Source organism: Neltuma alba, unplaced genomic scaffold, assembly GCF_004799145.2.
Source record: "Neltuma alba isolate B1F8T4 unplaced genomic scaffold, ASM479914v2 tig00012254_pilon, whole genome shotgun sequence".
NCBI classification, from domain to species: domain Eukaryota; kingdom Viridiplantae; phylum Streptophyta; class Magnoliopsida; order Fabales; family Fabaceae; genus Neltuma; species Neltuma alba.
The window spans coordinates 290,756-308,957 of NW_021636780.1; the positions used below are offsets into that span (position 1 = coordinate 290,756).

The 18,202-nt window shown below is 34.2% G+C and overlaps 1 protein-coding gene across 1 annotated transcript; it reads left to right on the top strand.

The window, feature by feature from the left end:
- The first annotated feature begins 10,453 nt into the window (after positions 1–10,453).
- LOC114725496 (beta-glucosidase 46-like) lies at positions 10,454–18,198 on the top strand. Its single transcript, XM_028912014.1, is given in 17 exon segments — positions 10,454–11,117; positions 11,644–11,869; positions 12,113–12,310; positions 12,313–12,335; positions 12,508–12,654; positions 15,007–15,165; positions 15,276–15,345; positions 15,526–15,584; positions 15,733–15,808; positions 15,936–16,010; positions 16,125–16,212; positions 16,313–16,565; positions 16,757–16,872; positions 16,948–17,203; positions 17,332–17,434; positions 17,505–17,613; positions 17,724–18,198. Coding segments are annotated over 17 exon segments (2,745 nt in total). The 5' UTR covers positions 10,454–10,604; the 3' UTR covers positions 17,998–18,198.
- The last annotated feature ends 4 nt before the right edge of the window (positions 18,199–18,202 follow it).

The following is an 18,202-nucleotide window of genomic DNA, read 5'->3' on the forward strand; positions in this document are numbered from 1 at the left end:
TTTATAAATAATAAAATGGGAGATGAAACAATTGTTAAATATGGCTCAAAATTGATGATCTAGATGCATTTTTGGGTGTTGTGTTTACAACGTTTATATAACACGTCATTTCAACTACCCTAACACAGTCATTTTCGAGCTCCAAAGACCATCTGATGTGCTCCCCTTTACTCATTTTGTGAATGGCATAAAATTAACTTTTTACATCAGTGTTTTTAACACCAACTAATTTGTTGTTTGGAGTTCAACAAATAAATTACACTAATGCCTCATAAATAATATAATTTATTAGAATATTAGAATTCTTATATTATATATATAAACAGATACAGAGTCATTGGATGTCTCTTCTTGTGAGAAGTAAAATAGACTTATCCCTACAATTAATTCATCAGATTTTCTCACTGTATGTTAACCATATACTACCTCTGACCCTTAATATAAGGCTTCATTTGATTTTTATTTTGGTTTTAAATATAAAACCTCAGTCCACTTTGTCTCTTATATTTATATATTTTTTTGCCAAAGTAGCCCTTCTAACAATGATAGCTCTAGTCAATACACTTGATTAGCAATGATATTTTAAGAAAGACAACACCTATTTAGGACAAATAACTAATTCAACTTACTTCTTTAATTTTCTCAAATTAGTCAATTAGCTCTTATAATTAGGACCGGAGGACCGGAGGTAGTATTACCGGTAATTTACTAGAATTTTCATATTATATATACACATACAGAGGCCATGGACGTTTCTTTTGTAAGAAGCAAAAGACATTCATCCCTATCATTAATTCATTATATTTCCTCATTGCAATGTTGACCACGTGTTAATGGTACATCTAAAGTTGAGAGAAAAGCCGGAGAATGAAATCATGAACAGATTAAAAGAATAAGTTAAAGTTAATTATTTATAATAAATATCTATTATTTTTTTAAAAAAATATCCTTATAAATCAAATGAATTAATTTGAAGGACTATCTTAAAAAAAATACATAAATATGAGAAACAAAGTAGATTCTGGTTTTATATTTAATACCAAAATAAAAGTTAAACAAACTCTTATATTTAAGACCAAAATAAAAGTTAAGCAAATTCTTATACTAAAGACAGGAAGTAGCATTAATAACGCAGAATAATATTATTAAATTAAAATAATATGTGAAATAAACTCTTTCATTCTTTCAAAAATGAATATTTTAAGAATTAAGAATTAGTTTAAATCTTAGAACAAATTAATTATATGATTTTTGTCTAAAAACTTAATGGTAGTCTATAAAAAAAATCAAGTGGATAGATAACATTCCATTAGAAAGTCAAATAGTGAAACTTGAAATGAGGAAGAAGGGCTCTCTGCAGCTGGAGCCTAAGGCCTGCGTTTTGCTCCCATCTCCAACAATTGGTGGTAAATTTCTTCTCTCCATGGACAACTTGTGGTACCTTTGCTGGTTTTCTTCCTTACAACCTTCAAATTTTCATCTTCTTTCTTGTCTACTTCTCAAAAACTTTATTATGTGTCTCTTATATCTATGCTTTGGTCTTCTAAAATTTCATTTAAAAATCTGGTTTTGATTTTATCCCTTTATTTTTTATCTTTGGGCATGACCATGCTTGTATCCAAATTTCTCTAGAATGATGCTGCCTCATCTCTGACCAATGATCTAGTATAAATAAATTTTTAGCAAAGAAACAATTTCACCACCCTTTTTTTAAAAGAATTTAAAATAAAGTAATTTTACATTTTATGAAATAAAACTCTTCTCATATATTTATATCAAAATCATATCAAAAGCCGAATTCTCAATGGATGCTCTAAGTATTAAAGGGGGGGGAAAAAAGATGTTGCAGCTCTCAACAGTCAAATTCTCAGCATCCGTCAATGATGTTGAATCTCATCCATCCAAATCAATCAAAAAGTTCATGGTGCGCCATATCATTAAAAATTAAAAAAAACAAAAAGGAAAAACATCTGAACCGTCTTTGAACATTTTTTTAATATTTTTTGTGCGTAAAGAATCTAGCTTGCTGAACCTACCTCACTTTAACAGAAGGATTTACTCAAGTCCAAATGCGCAACTTGATCTGGATTAGTTTGTACCTAAATAAATCTTCCGATTAAAGCGAGATGGGAATAAGAATCTGTGAATACTTCATTGCTAAACTTTGTGACCCTCTATGAACATGTCCAATTCAATCTGGATTAGTTGGGATCTAATTAAATCCTCCTGATAGAGTGAGGTAGATCGAGAGGGCTCGATGCTTAACAAACATATTTTTTCAGTCTTTAATATAGGACTTAATTCTTAAATTAATTTTGATCCTAAATATAAGATCTATTTATCATATTTATTAATTTTTCTAAATTACCTTATGGATACTCACTCAATCATAATCAAGTAAGTGAGTGAGGAAGGATATTAAAAAAGATGATTATAGTGTTTTAAGAAAAACATATCATATTTTTTATAATTAACCAACTTACATAACTTTTTCAATCTAATCAAATCAGTTAAATAGGTTTTACGTTAACAACTATAGGAGTATTATAAACGTTAAAAGGTGGTTTAGATTGATTACATGGCGCACTATAACACAAAATCAATTCCTCACGTCTAATCTAAATGGGGCACTGTAATCCATATTTGCATGCCTTTGCTTGTATTACTCATTGGGCTTGCTTAAGAAATTTTTTTTCTATTAGTTATATATTTATAATTATAATATTTATATATTTTATTTTTATATTGAATATTAATTAATAATATATTTTTATTTATTTTTAGAATATTTTCTAAATTTATTAATTATTAATCTATTTATAAATTTCAATTTGATAATAAATAAAAATCTTCTATTAAAATTTGGAATTTTTTCTGACTTTTGTATGTTGGAGTTGTCTTGCCAGTTAGATCATGGCCCCGACAAAAAAACTAGGGCTGGGCAGCCCGTGGCCTAACTCGTAGCCCGCCCGTTTAGTGCTACATGAATACGGGTTAGCCCGTACTCCTAATCAACCCGGTAAAACCCGTTGTAAACCCGGTACAACGGGTTTTACCGGGTTACGGGCAACCCATTTATATATTAAAATTTTTTTTTAGAAAAATACAAACCCTTTATTTGCTCATCCCTCCTCATTCCTCAAGATAAGCAATCAGCAATCAGGTTCAACAACATCTTGGAAAAAGAAATTATAGATACATGTTTTAGAAGAAGAAAAAGCAATCAGATTCAACAGCAATTTGACAACAACAAAAAAATAGCAGCACTACATCAGCATGGTGAAAAAGAAGAAGAAGGAGAATAAGAGGAAGAAGAAGTCACACGGTCACATCCTCGATAGTGGAAGAGGAGGAGAAAGTGAACAGAGAAGATGGAGGAGGAGATGATCAATGGAGGGAGGTAGAAGAATGAGTGAAATTGATGAGGTGAAGGGAAAAAAAATCAGCAGAAGGAGGGAGAAGAAGGAACGAAGTTGAAGAGGTGAAAAAAACAAAAATTGACAGAGGGAGGGAGAAGAAGGAATGAAATTGCGGAGGTAAAAAAATAGGGTTACTTTCAGTTTTTAAGGATTTTAAAAAAATTAAGATTTTAATGTTTTATCTAAAATCTGAGAAAAATTGGTTAATTTTGAAGAGCATGAGAATTGAACCATATACCCCACCCTTACAGTTAATTAATAAACCTTCCTCCACCGCTAAACCAAAAGCAAGTTTTGTGAGCGTGATACAAACCAAATATATTATAATAAAACACAAGATATAAAAAATAAAAAAATTAAATGGGCAAGTACGGCAACCAGTGCGTGTGCCTGTAGTCCACCCGTTTATTCTAGTCACCTACCCGTTTTGCATACTTTTTGAGCAGGCGGGCAAAATTTTTACAGGTCGCGAGGGGTAGTGCGGGTTGTGAGTTGTTTGTTCAGCCTTAGGCTTTGTTTGGTTCAATGGAGGGGAGGGAAAAGAAGAGGAGGACATGGGTTTTGTTTGGTTGGAAGGGAGGGGAGATTTCTTGTTTGGTTCACAAGAGGAGGGGAATGGAGGGGATTATAAATTGACAAATATGCCCTTATCTTTATATTTAAACTGATTTATTCTTTTATTATAATATTTGTATCAAAATTATTATTTCCTAATTTATCAATTTCAAAAAAAACCAATTACTTCACTTATATGTGATAAAAAAATATGAAATAAAAGTATAATATATATGAGAAAAGTGAATGAGAGAAAAAAAGACAAGACCTTAACTATATAATAATACCCTCCACATATTAGGAAATAAAAAATATATATGATATTAACAGTGTCATTTTATAATTATAATATATATTAATATATATAATTAATTAATATATTAACATATATGCATATTATATTTGTGTGTGTGTATAATTGAGCGACTGCGAAAGGGAATGCGAAGGTAATCATGTGAAACCAAAAAAATGTCAAGAGGGCACCACTGGAATATTAAAAAAATGACATGGGCATATTTGTCAAGATTCTCATAATATTTCTCTCCCCTCAAAAAACCCCTAATTTGGGAGGGGAGCACAAAAGGACAAATTTTTTTAACTCCCCTCCTTTCCCCTCCTCCCAACCAAACACTTCCTCCCATCCCCTCCCCTCAAAAAAACCCCAACCAAACAAAGCCTTAAAGAAAACGCAGGAGGAGGACACAGAACAATAAGAAAGACGTTAACGGTGGGGGTAAAAGCCTGAATGAGTTACCCGACAATGGCCTTTCAAACATTCTTTCATTTCTTCCAACGAAAGAAGATGTACGAACAAGCATCTTCTCCAAAAGATGGGAATTCATATGGACAACCATTCCTAAACTTTGTTCAAGGAGATGCAAAAACAGTGGATTTCATGGAATTCATCGAAAGAGCACTTTCACAAAGAGGATCATCTAAGATAACCGAGTTTTCACTCACTGGCAAAATGGACACTTTACGTTCTATTCAGACACCAATTTCTGCAGTTGCGCAATGTAATGTTGAAGACTTTGAACTCCATCTTGAACACATTACATAAGCTTTATCTTTGCCTCTTAACCTGCTTAATTCTGCAGCACTGAATCATTTCCGTGTCGGAATGAAAGGCCAGAAACTTATACTTCCTTTTCTGATTTCCTTACCAAGCCTGAAGCAAATGAAATTATGGAGTATCACCTTCCCCCATCAGCATTCAGCCCAGAATCTATTTTCTGGGTGTCCTGTGCTTGAGGATTTACAGCCATTTGACTGTAATTGGCTGAAAGTAAAGACTGTGAGTTTATCGTCTTGCAAGCTTCAAAATTTGAGCATAAATGAAGCTCGTGTTGGACAACAAAATGTGCAAAATTAGCTGAAGTTTGTAATTGAAGGAAGTGGTCTCAAACGTTTCAATCATTTGGGTCTGTTGTGCTTTGATTACTGCATTATGAATCCTGCATTGTCGGAAGTGGTAACTATAAGCACTGATTCATCGCATCAAAACCTGAATCGGATGCTTCTTGCTAATCACCTTTTAGGACTTCTGAAAAGCATTTCTCATGTTCCAAAATTGATGCTTGCGCGTTCTACTATCTCTGTAAGTTCACTTCTCGTGTTTAAACTAAGTAGATTTTATTTTATGAGTTAATATCATCTCTAATCCCTAAAATTTGATCTAGTTTTGATTTTAGTTTCTAAAATTCAAAACCGATAGCTCTGATTCTTAAAATTTGACCTCACTTTGATCCATCTAAAGATTTTTTATCCCTCAAATAGTGTTTTTGGTCCTTGAAATTATTGACTTCAAATTTCAGGGATCAAAATTAAAATGAGGTCAAATTTCAAAGACTAATGATGATATTAATCTTTGATTTTATTTTTTTCCCTCCCCTTTGAATTGTAAATCAATTTCTCGTTTCCAGGTTCTCCTTGGCATACCCGAAGCAGTGAATGTACCGATGTTCTTGGGCTTGAGAAGTCTTGAGCTGGATTATAAATCATCAGATTTTTCAAATGTACGCTTGTTGAAAATACTAGAAAGCACCCCCTGCCTTGAGGCTCTGGTCTTTTGTGAGGTAACTTCACAACCAAACGAAAGTGATCATACATTTGTTTATTGTGGCTGCTTAATTAGTTTCAGCAACAACAGCTAACATTAGAATTATATGATTTGAGAAGGGAATTATGGTGCCCCCCAATCCAAATGAGGATGGAATATTGGACCCTGTGCCTGCATGTTTCCTGAACAAACCGAACTCTGTTTTTGTTCATGTAATGTATGGAGATGAGGTGGGCTTGGTGGGGATAAAGCTTATACTCAAAAATGCAGAAGTCTTGAGGAAGACGGCCATTCTGCTGGGATTATCTGTGACTCAAGACAAGAAAAACAAGTTCCCCGTTGAGCTATTGAAGCTCGCTAGAGCTTCAAATGATTGTGGCGTCTTCATAGTTTAAACCAGCTATGCATAGGATCAAGTTCTCCAATCACACATACACATAAGTTCTATTTTTTTTAAATATTATCATTTAATAGTTTTTAATTATAAACCCATATGAAAAATATAGTGATTGAAAAAATTTGACATAATGGATGTAAATAATTTAACCCAAGTATTTCCCTTTTATATATATATATATATATATATATTAGCGGTTGAACTTGTTCATAGGCTAAATTACTCCAGTAGAATTACGTAGTACTACCTCTGGTGCTAATTATAAGAGCCAATTGACTAATTTGAGGAGATTAAGAAAGTAAGTTGAGTTAGTTATTTGTTCTAAATAGATGTTGTTTTTCCTAAAATATCCTTAATAATCAAGTTTATTAACTAGAACTATTATTGTTAGAAGGGTTACTTTGGAAAAAAATATATAAATATGAGAGACAAAGTGGATTGGGGTCTTATATATAGAACCAAAATAAAAGTTAAACAAGATCTTATATTAAGAACTGGAGGTAGTATATAGTATGTATCCTATTTTGTTTTTATTTGATAATTCAAAGACTAACTTCTCATAATGCATTAGCCAGGCCATTTTTTTGTGTTCTCTCTCTAATCTTGGGATATAATCTGTGCGTGGTGTTTTTGCATTAAAGCTATTTAGCCCAGAAGATGTTTCCTCTGCTTTTGCTTGCACTGTTTTTTTATCCTTTTTTATTCCCTTTAAAATCTAGTTCTGGACTTACGGGTTTCTGTTGGTTGAGTTTGTCACACCGATTTGGATCAGAAAAAAGTCTTCCACTCATTGGTTTACATGTGGCTCAATGATATACAGAAATAGATTAGGGGTTGGTTTAGTTTAAGCATTGTTAAGGGAAGCCTTCAAGTTAGTGGAGCAACTTAGTTTTATTTTGAGTTGCTGGTACCGCCTAGAAATTTGATCTTAGTACCTACCCTTAGAATTTTAATAAGAATAATAATATCAAGATAAACAACCATTTTATTTTGAAGAATATTTTGTCAAGCAAAATATGTGGTAGGAAGAATATTCCCCAAAAAGTTTTGCTTTTCCTAGGAAAAATTAGATAGCTTCTCTGTGTGTATAGCATATGTTTTGTGATATCATATGATGAAATGCCATTCCCAATTAAAGAGCAAACAAATATCAACAAAAATTAATAGGGGTGTTCAAGGCCGGCCTGTCCCGGTCGGCCCGTTCCGGTCCCGGTCTTATTGGGACGGGACGGATCCATCCCGAAATTTTTCGGGACGGGACAAAAAAGGGACCGGGACGGGACGGGACACGGGACGGGACGGGACACGGGACGGGGTCGTCCCGTCCCGGTCCCTTTAAAAATTTTTTTTAATTTTTTTAATTTTTTATATAATATCATTTTTTTATATTTTTTTAAGATTTAAGACTATTGTATGGAACTATGGATATATTTATTTAGAGTTTTTATATTTGTTAATGATTTGAGATTATTGATGATTAGAATTTTTAGCAAGTTTTTATTGTGTTAAAAGCTTTTGTTTAGAGTTTTTAATAACTATTATATGTAATATTTTGAGCTTTTGTTTAAGAGTGCCCAAACAAATAAAAAAGATGTTTTTATAAGATTTAAGCTCAAAAAAATATAATTTAAAAAATTAAAAAAAAATTACAAAAATTAAAAAAAATATTTCGGGACGTCCCGGTCCCGTCCCGTCCCGACCAGGACCGGGACAACCCCGGGACGGGCCAGGACACGGGACAGAAAATCTGTCCCGTTACTGTTCATCGGGACAGAACCGGGACGGGCCTGTCCCGGTCCCGATCCGTCCCGTGAACACCCCTAAAAATTAATCCACTTAATAATGAGTGGGCTCATGATCTACAAAATCGTGATTTCAAATTCTGCTGCTGATATAAAAACTTTATTGGTAGATAAAAGAAATATGAATATTTATGTAGATGCTCTCAACTCCCTTAAAATTTTTTTTTGGCACCTAAAAAAAGAAAAAGGAGGTTGTTTTCAGGCATGCAAGAGGGTCAAACTGTCCTCACATGCCTAGGCACCAATTTAACAGAAACCTCGTGAAGAACGCTTGAAGTAATTAATTCGTTGACATTCTTTTAGTATTTCTTCGGACCCAATTCCGGCCCAAAAAAAAAAAAGAAAAGGATTTTCGTCCCAATTATATCTTAATTTAATTGTTTGATTAGTAGTGCATGCTCCTTTTATAGAGAAATTAGACAATCCTAAGTAGTATCATATAGTTAAATAACTAGCTAGACGCTCAAAATTAGTTCAAGTAATGAGAATAATATGTGTGTGATCTTCGTTGGCAAAAAAAGGGTATGATATTCATTTGGTGGCCAAAAAATGAAGACATTTTTAAACTGTTCAAAATTAACTGAACAAAATGTGGCTGCTTAGTTTTTTAAAAGAGAGGTTTAAAATGAGTTGGCTTTCAAGTGCTGGGTAAAGTTTTAATGTTTAATATTGGGAGAATCCCACCTACTAAATTCCAAATAAAATATTTTGAGGGTGTTTGGATAGAAACTAAACCATGGTTTCAGAAGTGTTTTTACGATTTACAAAATAAATATGTGGAGGAGTTTGTCTCGTTTTACGAAAAAATATTTTTGAAATCATGGTTTTCATATTGCCAATATAAAAATGTGTCATTATGTATAGGTGAAGTGTTATCAAAACCTACTAAAATATGTCAACCAATTCAAAACTTCAGATTTCTGTTATGAATTCTTCCTTTAATATTTTGAGAGGTATTCATAACCATAAACGCTTTTGAATTCTCTCAGTAAAGTCGGCGGCCCTGAGATTTTAATCATTCACTAGGGGCATATTTTAATGATTTTTATAATGTTTTAAAAGGTTTTATAATTTTGAATAGTTTTGTGAGTAGTCGTGAACTGAACGACTCTTCTTGCACAGAGCACAGTGTCGCTTAATGCATAGATTTCAAGGCCAGGAAGCAGCAGCAGTGGGATTGACGGTGAAGAATGGAACGAAGTGAGGCGTCCCCTTTGCTTGCAAAGTGGCTATTGTATTTTTCCTTTTCAATTCATCGTTTCGAGATTCGAATCATCATGATTTTTAAAATCTATCAGCAGATTAAAGAGATCCTAGATCTCCAGATCCTTGTATCTGGGGGCCAAATTTAAGAAAAAACTGAAAGATATGCCATAAACATAGTATTTTCTTTTAAAGACGCAGAGATAAGTTAAATTTCACATCAATCAGCATAGAAAGAAATACTCCTCCGGTGCTTATTATAAGATTCAATTTAATTTTTTATTTGGTCCTAATTATAAGACCCAATTCATTTTGTCTCTTATATTTATGCATTTTTTTCCAAGATAATCCTTCTAATAATGATAGTTTTAGCCAATATACTTAATTAGCAAGAATATTTTAGGAATGACAACACTTATTTGTTATAAATAACCAACTTAACTTACTTCCTTAATCTCCTCAAAAAAGTTAATTGAGTCTTATAATTAGGACCGGAGGAGTATTAGTTTTTTTGGGTAAATATAATATTAGTTTTATAAGTATACAAGGTTAGGTTGGCTGTCACCAGCCATGTTGTTGTCACCTCGACATGCCTCATGCCAGCTTCCTCCTTCCCTGTCCACTGGTCCAAGACAGCCTCTGTGGCTTCGGCCTCCGTGTTTGGAGTTTGGTGTTTCTAATTCCTATTTAAAAAAAAAAAACAAAAAGAAGCCTCCATTTAACCAAAAAGAAAAACCAACCTCAGCGTCCAAAGACCAAACCAAATTTTCGCAATAAAGGTGGAAATAAAATTTTGATTCGGTAATGATCCTCAAAAATAGCTTTGTGGGGTCCACCTAAATGCGCTCTTTCCATCCCTGCCGCCATCCTTCCAGGAAAAGTCGGTTCCAAATTCTCCGTTTTCCGTCTGTGTTGCCTTACCCATCCCTTCTTCTTCGGTTTCCTCACCATCCCTTCCTTCTCTCTCTCTCCAATGCTCACCAACCTCTTTTCTCTCACCATTCCTTGCCCAAAGTTTTGAACTTTTCTTCGCCTACCCACTTCACCTTCCTCGGAATCATCGTATAAATCTTCCCACATTGTACACACCAACCACTTAAAAGCCCCCACCTCAACGACATCCTTTTTGAGCTTTCTTCTTCCCTGTTCATTAGGTGTGCACCTTCATCATGAACTCTGCAATTAGGTGTGCACCTTCTTCTTCTCTGAGCTTCTCTGCTTTCTCAAGTAGAAAGCCTTCTGTTGGAGCCACTCAATCTTTTTACACATTGCCCACAGCACAAAATGCTCGGCCCAGCGCAAATCTCTCTGTTTCTTCACATAAACCTCTTCACATCTTATCCACCGAGAATTTCTCATTGGTGGCAAAACCCAGAAACAGGGGTGTAGAGTGTGAGGCCTATGAGGCGGATAAGTCACGACCGTTGGAGATTAGTGTTGATGAAGAGGCTCGAGTTCAGGCGGCTCAGAGGCTCAAAATTAGTTTGTACTTTGCGACCTGGTGGGCTTTGAATGTGGTCTTCAACATATACAATAAGAAGGTTTTGAATGCTTTTCCTTATCCATGGCTCACTTCCACTCTATCATTGGCTGCTGGTTCACTCATGATGTTAATTTCATGGGCCACGAGAATTGCTGAAGCCCCGAAAGTCAATTTAGAGTTTTGGAAGGCCCTCTTCCCTGTAAGTTAACCTTGCTCAATTCTGCTGAGTTCTTCACAACATAGCAAACATGTTATGACTCTATGCAGACATTATGTCAACGTATATATTAGTTTTCCAGTGTAATTTACAGTGGTTTCATATTTGATGTGTACTGGATAAATTGGATGCAAGATTGTTTTATTTCTGTGGGGTTTGTATTTCATCCTGCCATTGAGACATAAGAAGATTTGAAGATTCTATATTAATAGATGCATAACAGGATGGGTCTCGGGTGAGGACTACAAAACTATGAGCAAAGGACGGACTGTTTTTGTTTGGTGTGGGTATGGTTAGTGTACCAATCTATTTATGGAATAATGGGAATCAAACAATAAGAATTGACATTAATATGGTAGGATCTCTCAAAATCATGTGCGGCAAACTTTGATTGGTGAGATTATACTAAGAATATCTGGCCAGGGATTGACTAATGATTAGGAGATGGGATAGGATTCGTTTTGATGATGTTTCTTATGATAATCACTGAAATAATTTGGTTCTGCAGGTTGCTGTGGCTCACACGATTGGGCATGTCGCCGCGACTGTGAGTATGTCAAAAGTTGCAGTTTCATTTACCCACATCATCAAGAGTGGAGAACCTGCTTTTAGTGTCCTGGTTTCAAGGTTCTTGCTTGGAGAATCATTCCCTATGCCAGTGTACCTATCACTTGTCCCAATTATTGGTGGTTGTGCTCTTGCTGCTGTGACAGAACTCAATTTTAATATGACTGGTAAGAGCATCTACTCTACTATAGTCACAATCAGGATCTTCTTTAGTATTAGAGACCACTGTAGTAAGGAGAGAATGAAAGGGTTCCGTTCACCTGACATGTTTGTGCTTAAACTCTACATATTTTTTCACGTTTTAGTGTTGATATTGGATCATATTCATTCTTATTATGTTCTCATAGTGGACAGTTTGGTTAGGAAGTGCAGGAAATCCACTAATTAGACAACTTTACATAATGTTTCAGGGTTTATGGGAGCTATGATATCAAATTTGGCATTTGTCTTCCGGAACATTTTCTCAAAGAAAGGGATGAAGGGGATGTCTGTTAGTGGAATGAACTACTATGCTTGTCTTTCTATGATGTCTCTGCTAATCCTCACGCCTTTTGCCATTGCTGTGGAGGGCCCACAAATGTGGGCTGCTGGCTGGCAAACTGCTATCTCTCAGATTGGTCCCAATTTTGTATGGTAAGTCCAACCTTCAATTCTTAATGCGTGTTTCTATGTTAATCAAGTAGCAAATTTCAGTGTTGGCCAACGTTAGATTTCAACTAATAAACTGGTTTGGAACAGGTGGGTGGCTGCCCAGAGTATCTTCTACCACTTGTACAACCAAGTATCTTATATGTCTCTTGATCAGATTTCCCCATTAACATTTAGTATAGGGAACACGATGAAGAGAATTTCAGTTATCGTCTCTTCCATTATCATCTTCCGCACGCCAGTCCAACCTGTCAATGCCCTTGGGGCAGCCATTGCCATTCTGGGCACCTTCTTCTATTCCCAGGTGCATTCTTGTCTCCTTTAACATCAAGGTTGAGTCTTTATTACCTTGAGAATTGAATCTCCCAAGGGCGACAAATATTTTTCGATCACTTTATACTTTTAAGTTCCCTTGCAGATAATCTAGGTAAACTAGAATTGCTTATACTATATAACAATAAGAAAACTAAAATCTTTCTTTTGATCCTGTGAGCAGGCTAAACAGTAAGAATTAGCTTCGGAGCAAGAGTGTTACAAGATTATGCGCCTCCATGTGACTAGTTTGGTCAGTCTATCTTTGGTAGACAGGGTTTACTTAAAGAATTTTTAAGATCATGTGCCACACCCGAGGAAGGATGAGTTATTAGTGAAGCCATAAGCGTCATTTATGTGAAAAACGAATGATGTTGTTGAGCGTGTGTTGTGGTCAATGGGACATGAGGCTGGTGTTCTTTAGTCCATAATTATGGCATTTGTAATCGAGATTTTGATGTGTTTGATTGATTTGAGTGTGCAGAGACTAGAGGAACCCCCCCCCCCCAAAACAAGTTATTTGATCATTGAAAAGTTTTTTAAATTTCTAGAATTTATTTAACTTAGGATGAGTCTCATGACTTAAAAATAGCATATACAGTATCAATATAAATACGAATATGAATTATTTGGTCATAAATTATTTGATATAAAAGCTAGTTAACTAATTTGAGTATATTAAAAAAAATTAGTTATAGTTATTTATAATAAACATGTATTGTCTTTTCTAAAATATCCATAATAAAGTATATTGGTTAAAAATATTATTATTACGAGAACTATCTTGAAAAAAATAAATAAATATAATAGATAAAGTAAATTAGAGTCTTATATTTATGATCAAAATAAAAGTCAAGTGAATTCTTATGTTAAGAATCGGATGTAGTTATAAATTAGCTTTTGGTAAGAAAGGAGATAGTTTGTGCAAAACTGATTTTTATAAAAATTAAGTACTCCCTCCGGTTCAAAATATAAGCTAAATTTTATCCATTATGTTTATCAAAAAACTAATTAAAATCAATTTAAAACAATAAATGTGTAAGGCATATATTTGTTTTTCCTAATATACTCTTATTAATGAAGAGAATAAGTAAAAGATGTAATAAATGAATTAAAGAGGAAAAAGAATATATTATATCTGAAGGTAAAATTAGAAAAAATTCATTAAATGCTTGGACAAAATTAAATGTTATCTTATAAAAAATTAATCCTTCTAAAAAAATTTAGCTTATGTTTTGAACCGAAGAGAGTAATTTTTATAGCATGCTAAGATTTTAAAAGAGCAAAATGTAATTATATCCCGCTGCAGAGCTTTATGAGCTCTTCCCACATGCCATAAATAAATGACCTAGGAAAATGAAAAATCTGAGAATAAAATGAGAGGCAGCTAATCAAGTTCTAAGAGATCTATAATTTCACGGAATCAAAAAATCTAAAGGAGAATGAGTCAATTTAAGTCCTTAACTTGAAAACATTTTCAGTTCTTTAATCGTAAAACTGTTTCAAAAAATAATATTATTAAAATATTAAATTTTGATAAAATATCATTATTTAGGACTAGTAATTTTAGAATTAAAGGACTAAAAATATACTTTTTTAAAAAAAGAAATTAAATTAAAATTTTATGTAAAGTTAAAAAACAAAATTTATATATTTTTGTCTACAATAAAAATAATAAGGTTAACATATGCTTATTTTTACTTTTTATGAAATAAGAATATTATAAGGTCAACTTTTGTCTATACCTTTCGAAAACGCAAGGTCAAGATAAAACTCTAATAACCTTATAGTCTGGTGGTATATAAGTTCCTTTTATAAGTAAAAAAATACAGGTTTAATTCCGCTTATAACCTCAAGCTGCTAATACAGCTGCCCTTTTACTTTTAAAAAATAAACATAAAACTGTTTGAAACTGTAACATGAAGTTTGATTCAGCGAAACTTTCAAACCAAACACCAAAGTTTCAAACCAAACACGAGTGATTATTGGAGAGGGGAGTGACGCAGACAGGAACATAAATTCAGAGATAATTCATTAATTCAAAAAAATTTAAATAAACTGATTAATATAAGGAAAAATTACTCATAGATTTCAAGTAAAAAAACTAAATACAAATTTTTTTTTCTAAAAGTTCATATTTACAATTTATATTTATAAATCAAATTTTCATATTTACAAGTGGAGTTATGTCATTCATCAATTAACTTATAAAACTTGTATTTTAAAAAAATTTATCTGTATTTATTTTTTTAAAAATATTTTTCATAATATAAAGGTCTTTCCGTGGGGAGAAAAAAGTTTGACCGTCTCCCTAACACATATAAATGAGGCCCAAGTTTGAAAGAAATGGAATGGGGAGATAATGGAGGGGCCTTGGATTAAGAAAGCTCTATTATTGCAGATAATACTGTGGCTGCTTCACCTACCGAACTTCTTAGCTGCTTCTGGTGCATCTACCTTCCCCCCTGATTTCCTTTTCGGCACTGCTTCTTCTTCTTACCAGGTTCTTGCTACTCCTTCCTCCTCCTCCTCCTCCTCCTCCTCCTCCTCCTCATCCTCAATAACTGAAATTCATTTGATCTGGTTCTTTCATTTAACAATGGTGGCATATAGTATGAAGGCGCGTACTTGGATGATGGCAAAGGACTTAACAACTGGGATGTCTTCACTCACCTTCTCCCAGGTCAATTATGATTTCATTTAACTCTCCTCTCACTCTACTTTCCCTTCCTTTATTTCGCCTTTCACTTGCCTTTCGTTTATCATCATCATCATCTTCTTCTTCTTCTTTTATTTGGCTTCATTTCGGTATGATCTTTAAGAATTTAGATTAGAGTAGATAATTATCTGCTGTTAGTTGCAGGAAGGATAAGCGATGGAAGCAATGCTGATGTCACTGTTGATCAATACCATCGCTATCTGGTAGCTGATTGGTTCTTTTTTATACATATAATATATCTTTCTTTTCCAGGACGTAATTATAATTTGGTAGAATTCAAATTCTAAAACTGTTAGTGTTAAGAGTTGAAACTTTTTTTTACCCTTTTTACTGAGGATAAATTAAAAACAGGACGATGTAGATTTGATGGAAGATATCAAAATCAACAGCTACAGGTTTTCCATTTCATGGGCGAGAATATTACCGAGTATGCTTCTCTGCTCTTACATACTTCAGGGGGAAGGCCCAAAAAAAAACTATTCCTAGCTTTCTTTGCTGTGCATTAACCATAATGAATCTCAGAAACATACTTTTATTTTCATTATTGAGAACAGAAGGAAGATTTGGTCAAGTGAACTTGCCAGGTATCAACTATTACAACAATCTCATCGATGCTCTCCTACTTAAAGGTTTGAATTTCTTCTCAATTTCCCTCTCCTTCCTTTAATTATAACTACACATAATATAATCAGTCCATTTCTCTGACCTTGCCTTATTCTCCAAACTTTTCTGAGTAATCACAGGGATTCAGCCATTTGTTACTGTGTCACACTTGGACTACCCTCAAGAACTTGAGGACAGATATGGAGGTTGGCTTAGTCCCCACTCCCAGTAAGTCAGCCATAATATGGGATTGTGGTTTTTGTCATTTTCTCATATTGGTCACTGCTAAGAGCTAACATAGTATTCTGAGTTTTTGACGTTATCGCAGGGAAGATTTTCAGTACTTTGCAGAAGTTTGTTTTAGATCGTTTGGGGACAGAGTTAAGTACTGGGTTACTTTCAATGAGCCAAATCTTTGGGTCCCACTTGGTTATCGCAAAGGAAAGTTCCCACCAAATCGTTGTTCTGTCCCGTTTGGGAATTGCAGTGAAGGAGATTCAGAGAAAGAACCTTATGTTGCTGCCCATAATATCATACTATCACATGCTGCTGCAGTACATATTTATAGAACCAAATACCAGGTACTAAATGCAAGGTTGTCACTGAAACACAAATTGATCTGACATGGTTTCCAATATCAGTCTTTCAAATACAAATATCTAGAATGTATTGTCCGAACAGACATAGAAGTAAGGATACTAGGTTTACACATCAAGGACACATAGGTCCTGAGTCAAAGGAAGATTAACTGTGTTATTAACGGCATATGCAGAAGGAGCAAGGAGGGCAAATCGGCTTTGTGTTACACTGTGACTGGTTTGAGCCCTTCAGCAATTCCGAAGTAGACAAATTGGTTGCTGAAAGAGCACTATTATTCACAATAAATTGGTAAAGCTCCCCACAATTGATTGTTTTTGTTTGCCTATAGAACACACAAAAGGCACAATGTGTAAATGAATGCAGGTTCTTGGACCCTATTCTTTATGGAAAATACCCAGAAGAGATGGAGAAGGAACTGGGAACCACATTACCCAGATTTTCCCGGGAAGACACAGAGAAACTAAAGAATGGATTGGATTTCATTGGAATCAATCATTATGCAAGTTACTATGCCCGAGACTGCATCTCTTCAATTTGTAAACCTGGGGAAGGAGGCTCAAGATCAGAAGGTTCATATTCACGAACTGCACAAAGAAATGGTGTCCCCATAGGAGAACTTGTGAGTGCACAAATTCTCCTCGGAAATTTGATTGTTTTAATCTAAGAATACCTTTAATTATCTGCATAAATTTGTTTTTTTCCTTGTCGTTAGCAAGCCATTTCTGAAGTTCCGTCATCATAATACAGACACCGTTTGAATGGTTAAATGTTTATCCACAAGGCATGGAGAAGATGCTTAACTATTTCAAAGGCAGATATAATAACCTTCCAATCATCATTACAGAAAATGGTAAGAAGAAACTCAGCAAGTTCTTCAATCGACTTTTCTCTGCATTTTTGACCATCCAAGCGTTTTGTAGGGTATGGAGAACTGAAGGATCCAAGTAAAACCCGAGAAGAATATATCAATGATGTTACAAGAATTAAATACATGGAGGGTCACTTGAACTATGTTTTGGCAGCAATAAGGTAAGAACGCATAATTGATGTCTGGACCACTCAAGCATATATATATATATATATATATATATATATATATATAGAAATGCAAATAAGACTCTGTAAAATTATTTTAACAGGAAAGGAGCAGACGTGAGAGGTTACTTTGCGTGGTCCTTGTTGGACAACTTCGAGTGGTCATATGGATTTGAAGTGGAATTTGGGCTGTACCATGTTGATTTTGCCACATTGAAGAGAACTCCAAGACTATCTTCAATTTGGTACAAGCAATTCATCTCAGAGCATAAGGGACACAGCATTGTGCAGGAAAATAATAGAGAAAAGAGGGAGTTCGAGGACAACACCAAAATCAGAAAGCTAGAGCCAGAGCCCCTTAAGCTAAGCTTTGAGTAAACTAAGTCATATTAGTCAATGCCCCTATCTCCAAGAACAGCAGAAAGATTTCTCATTATTATTCGCAAGGATTAGTTTAATTCTTGGATATGTCCATTGTAAACGGGAAATACTTAAAATATTTCCATCTTCAAGCTATGTACATACACACTAGATAATGGATGAGTTATGATTGAATCTATAAGCGTCATTTACATGAAAGAGG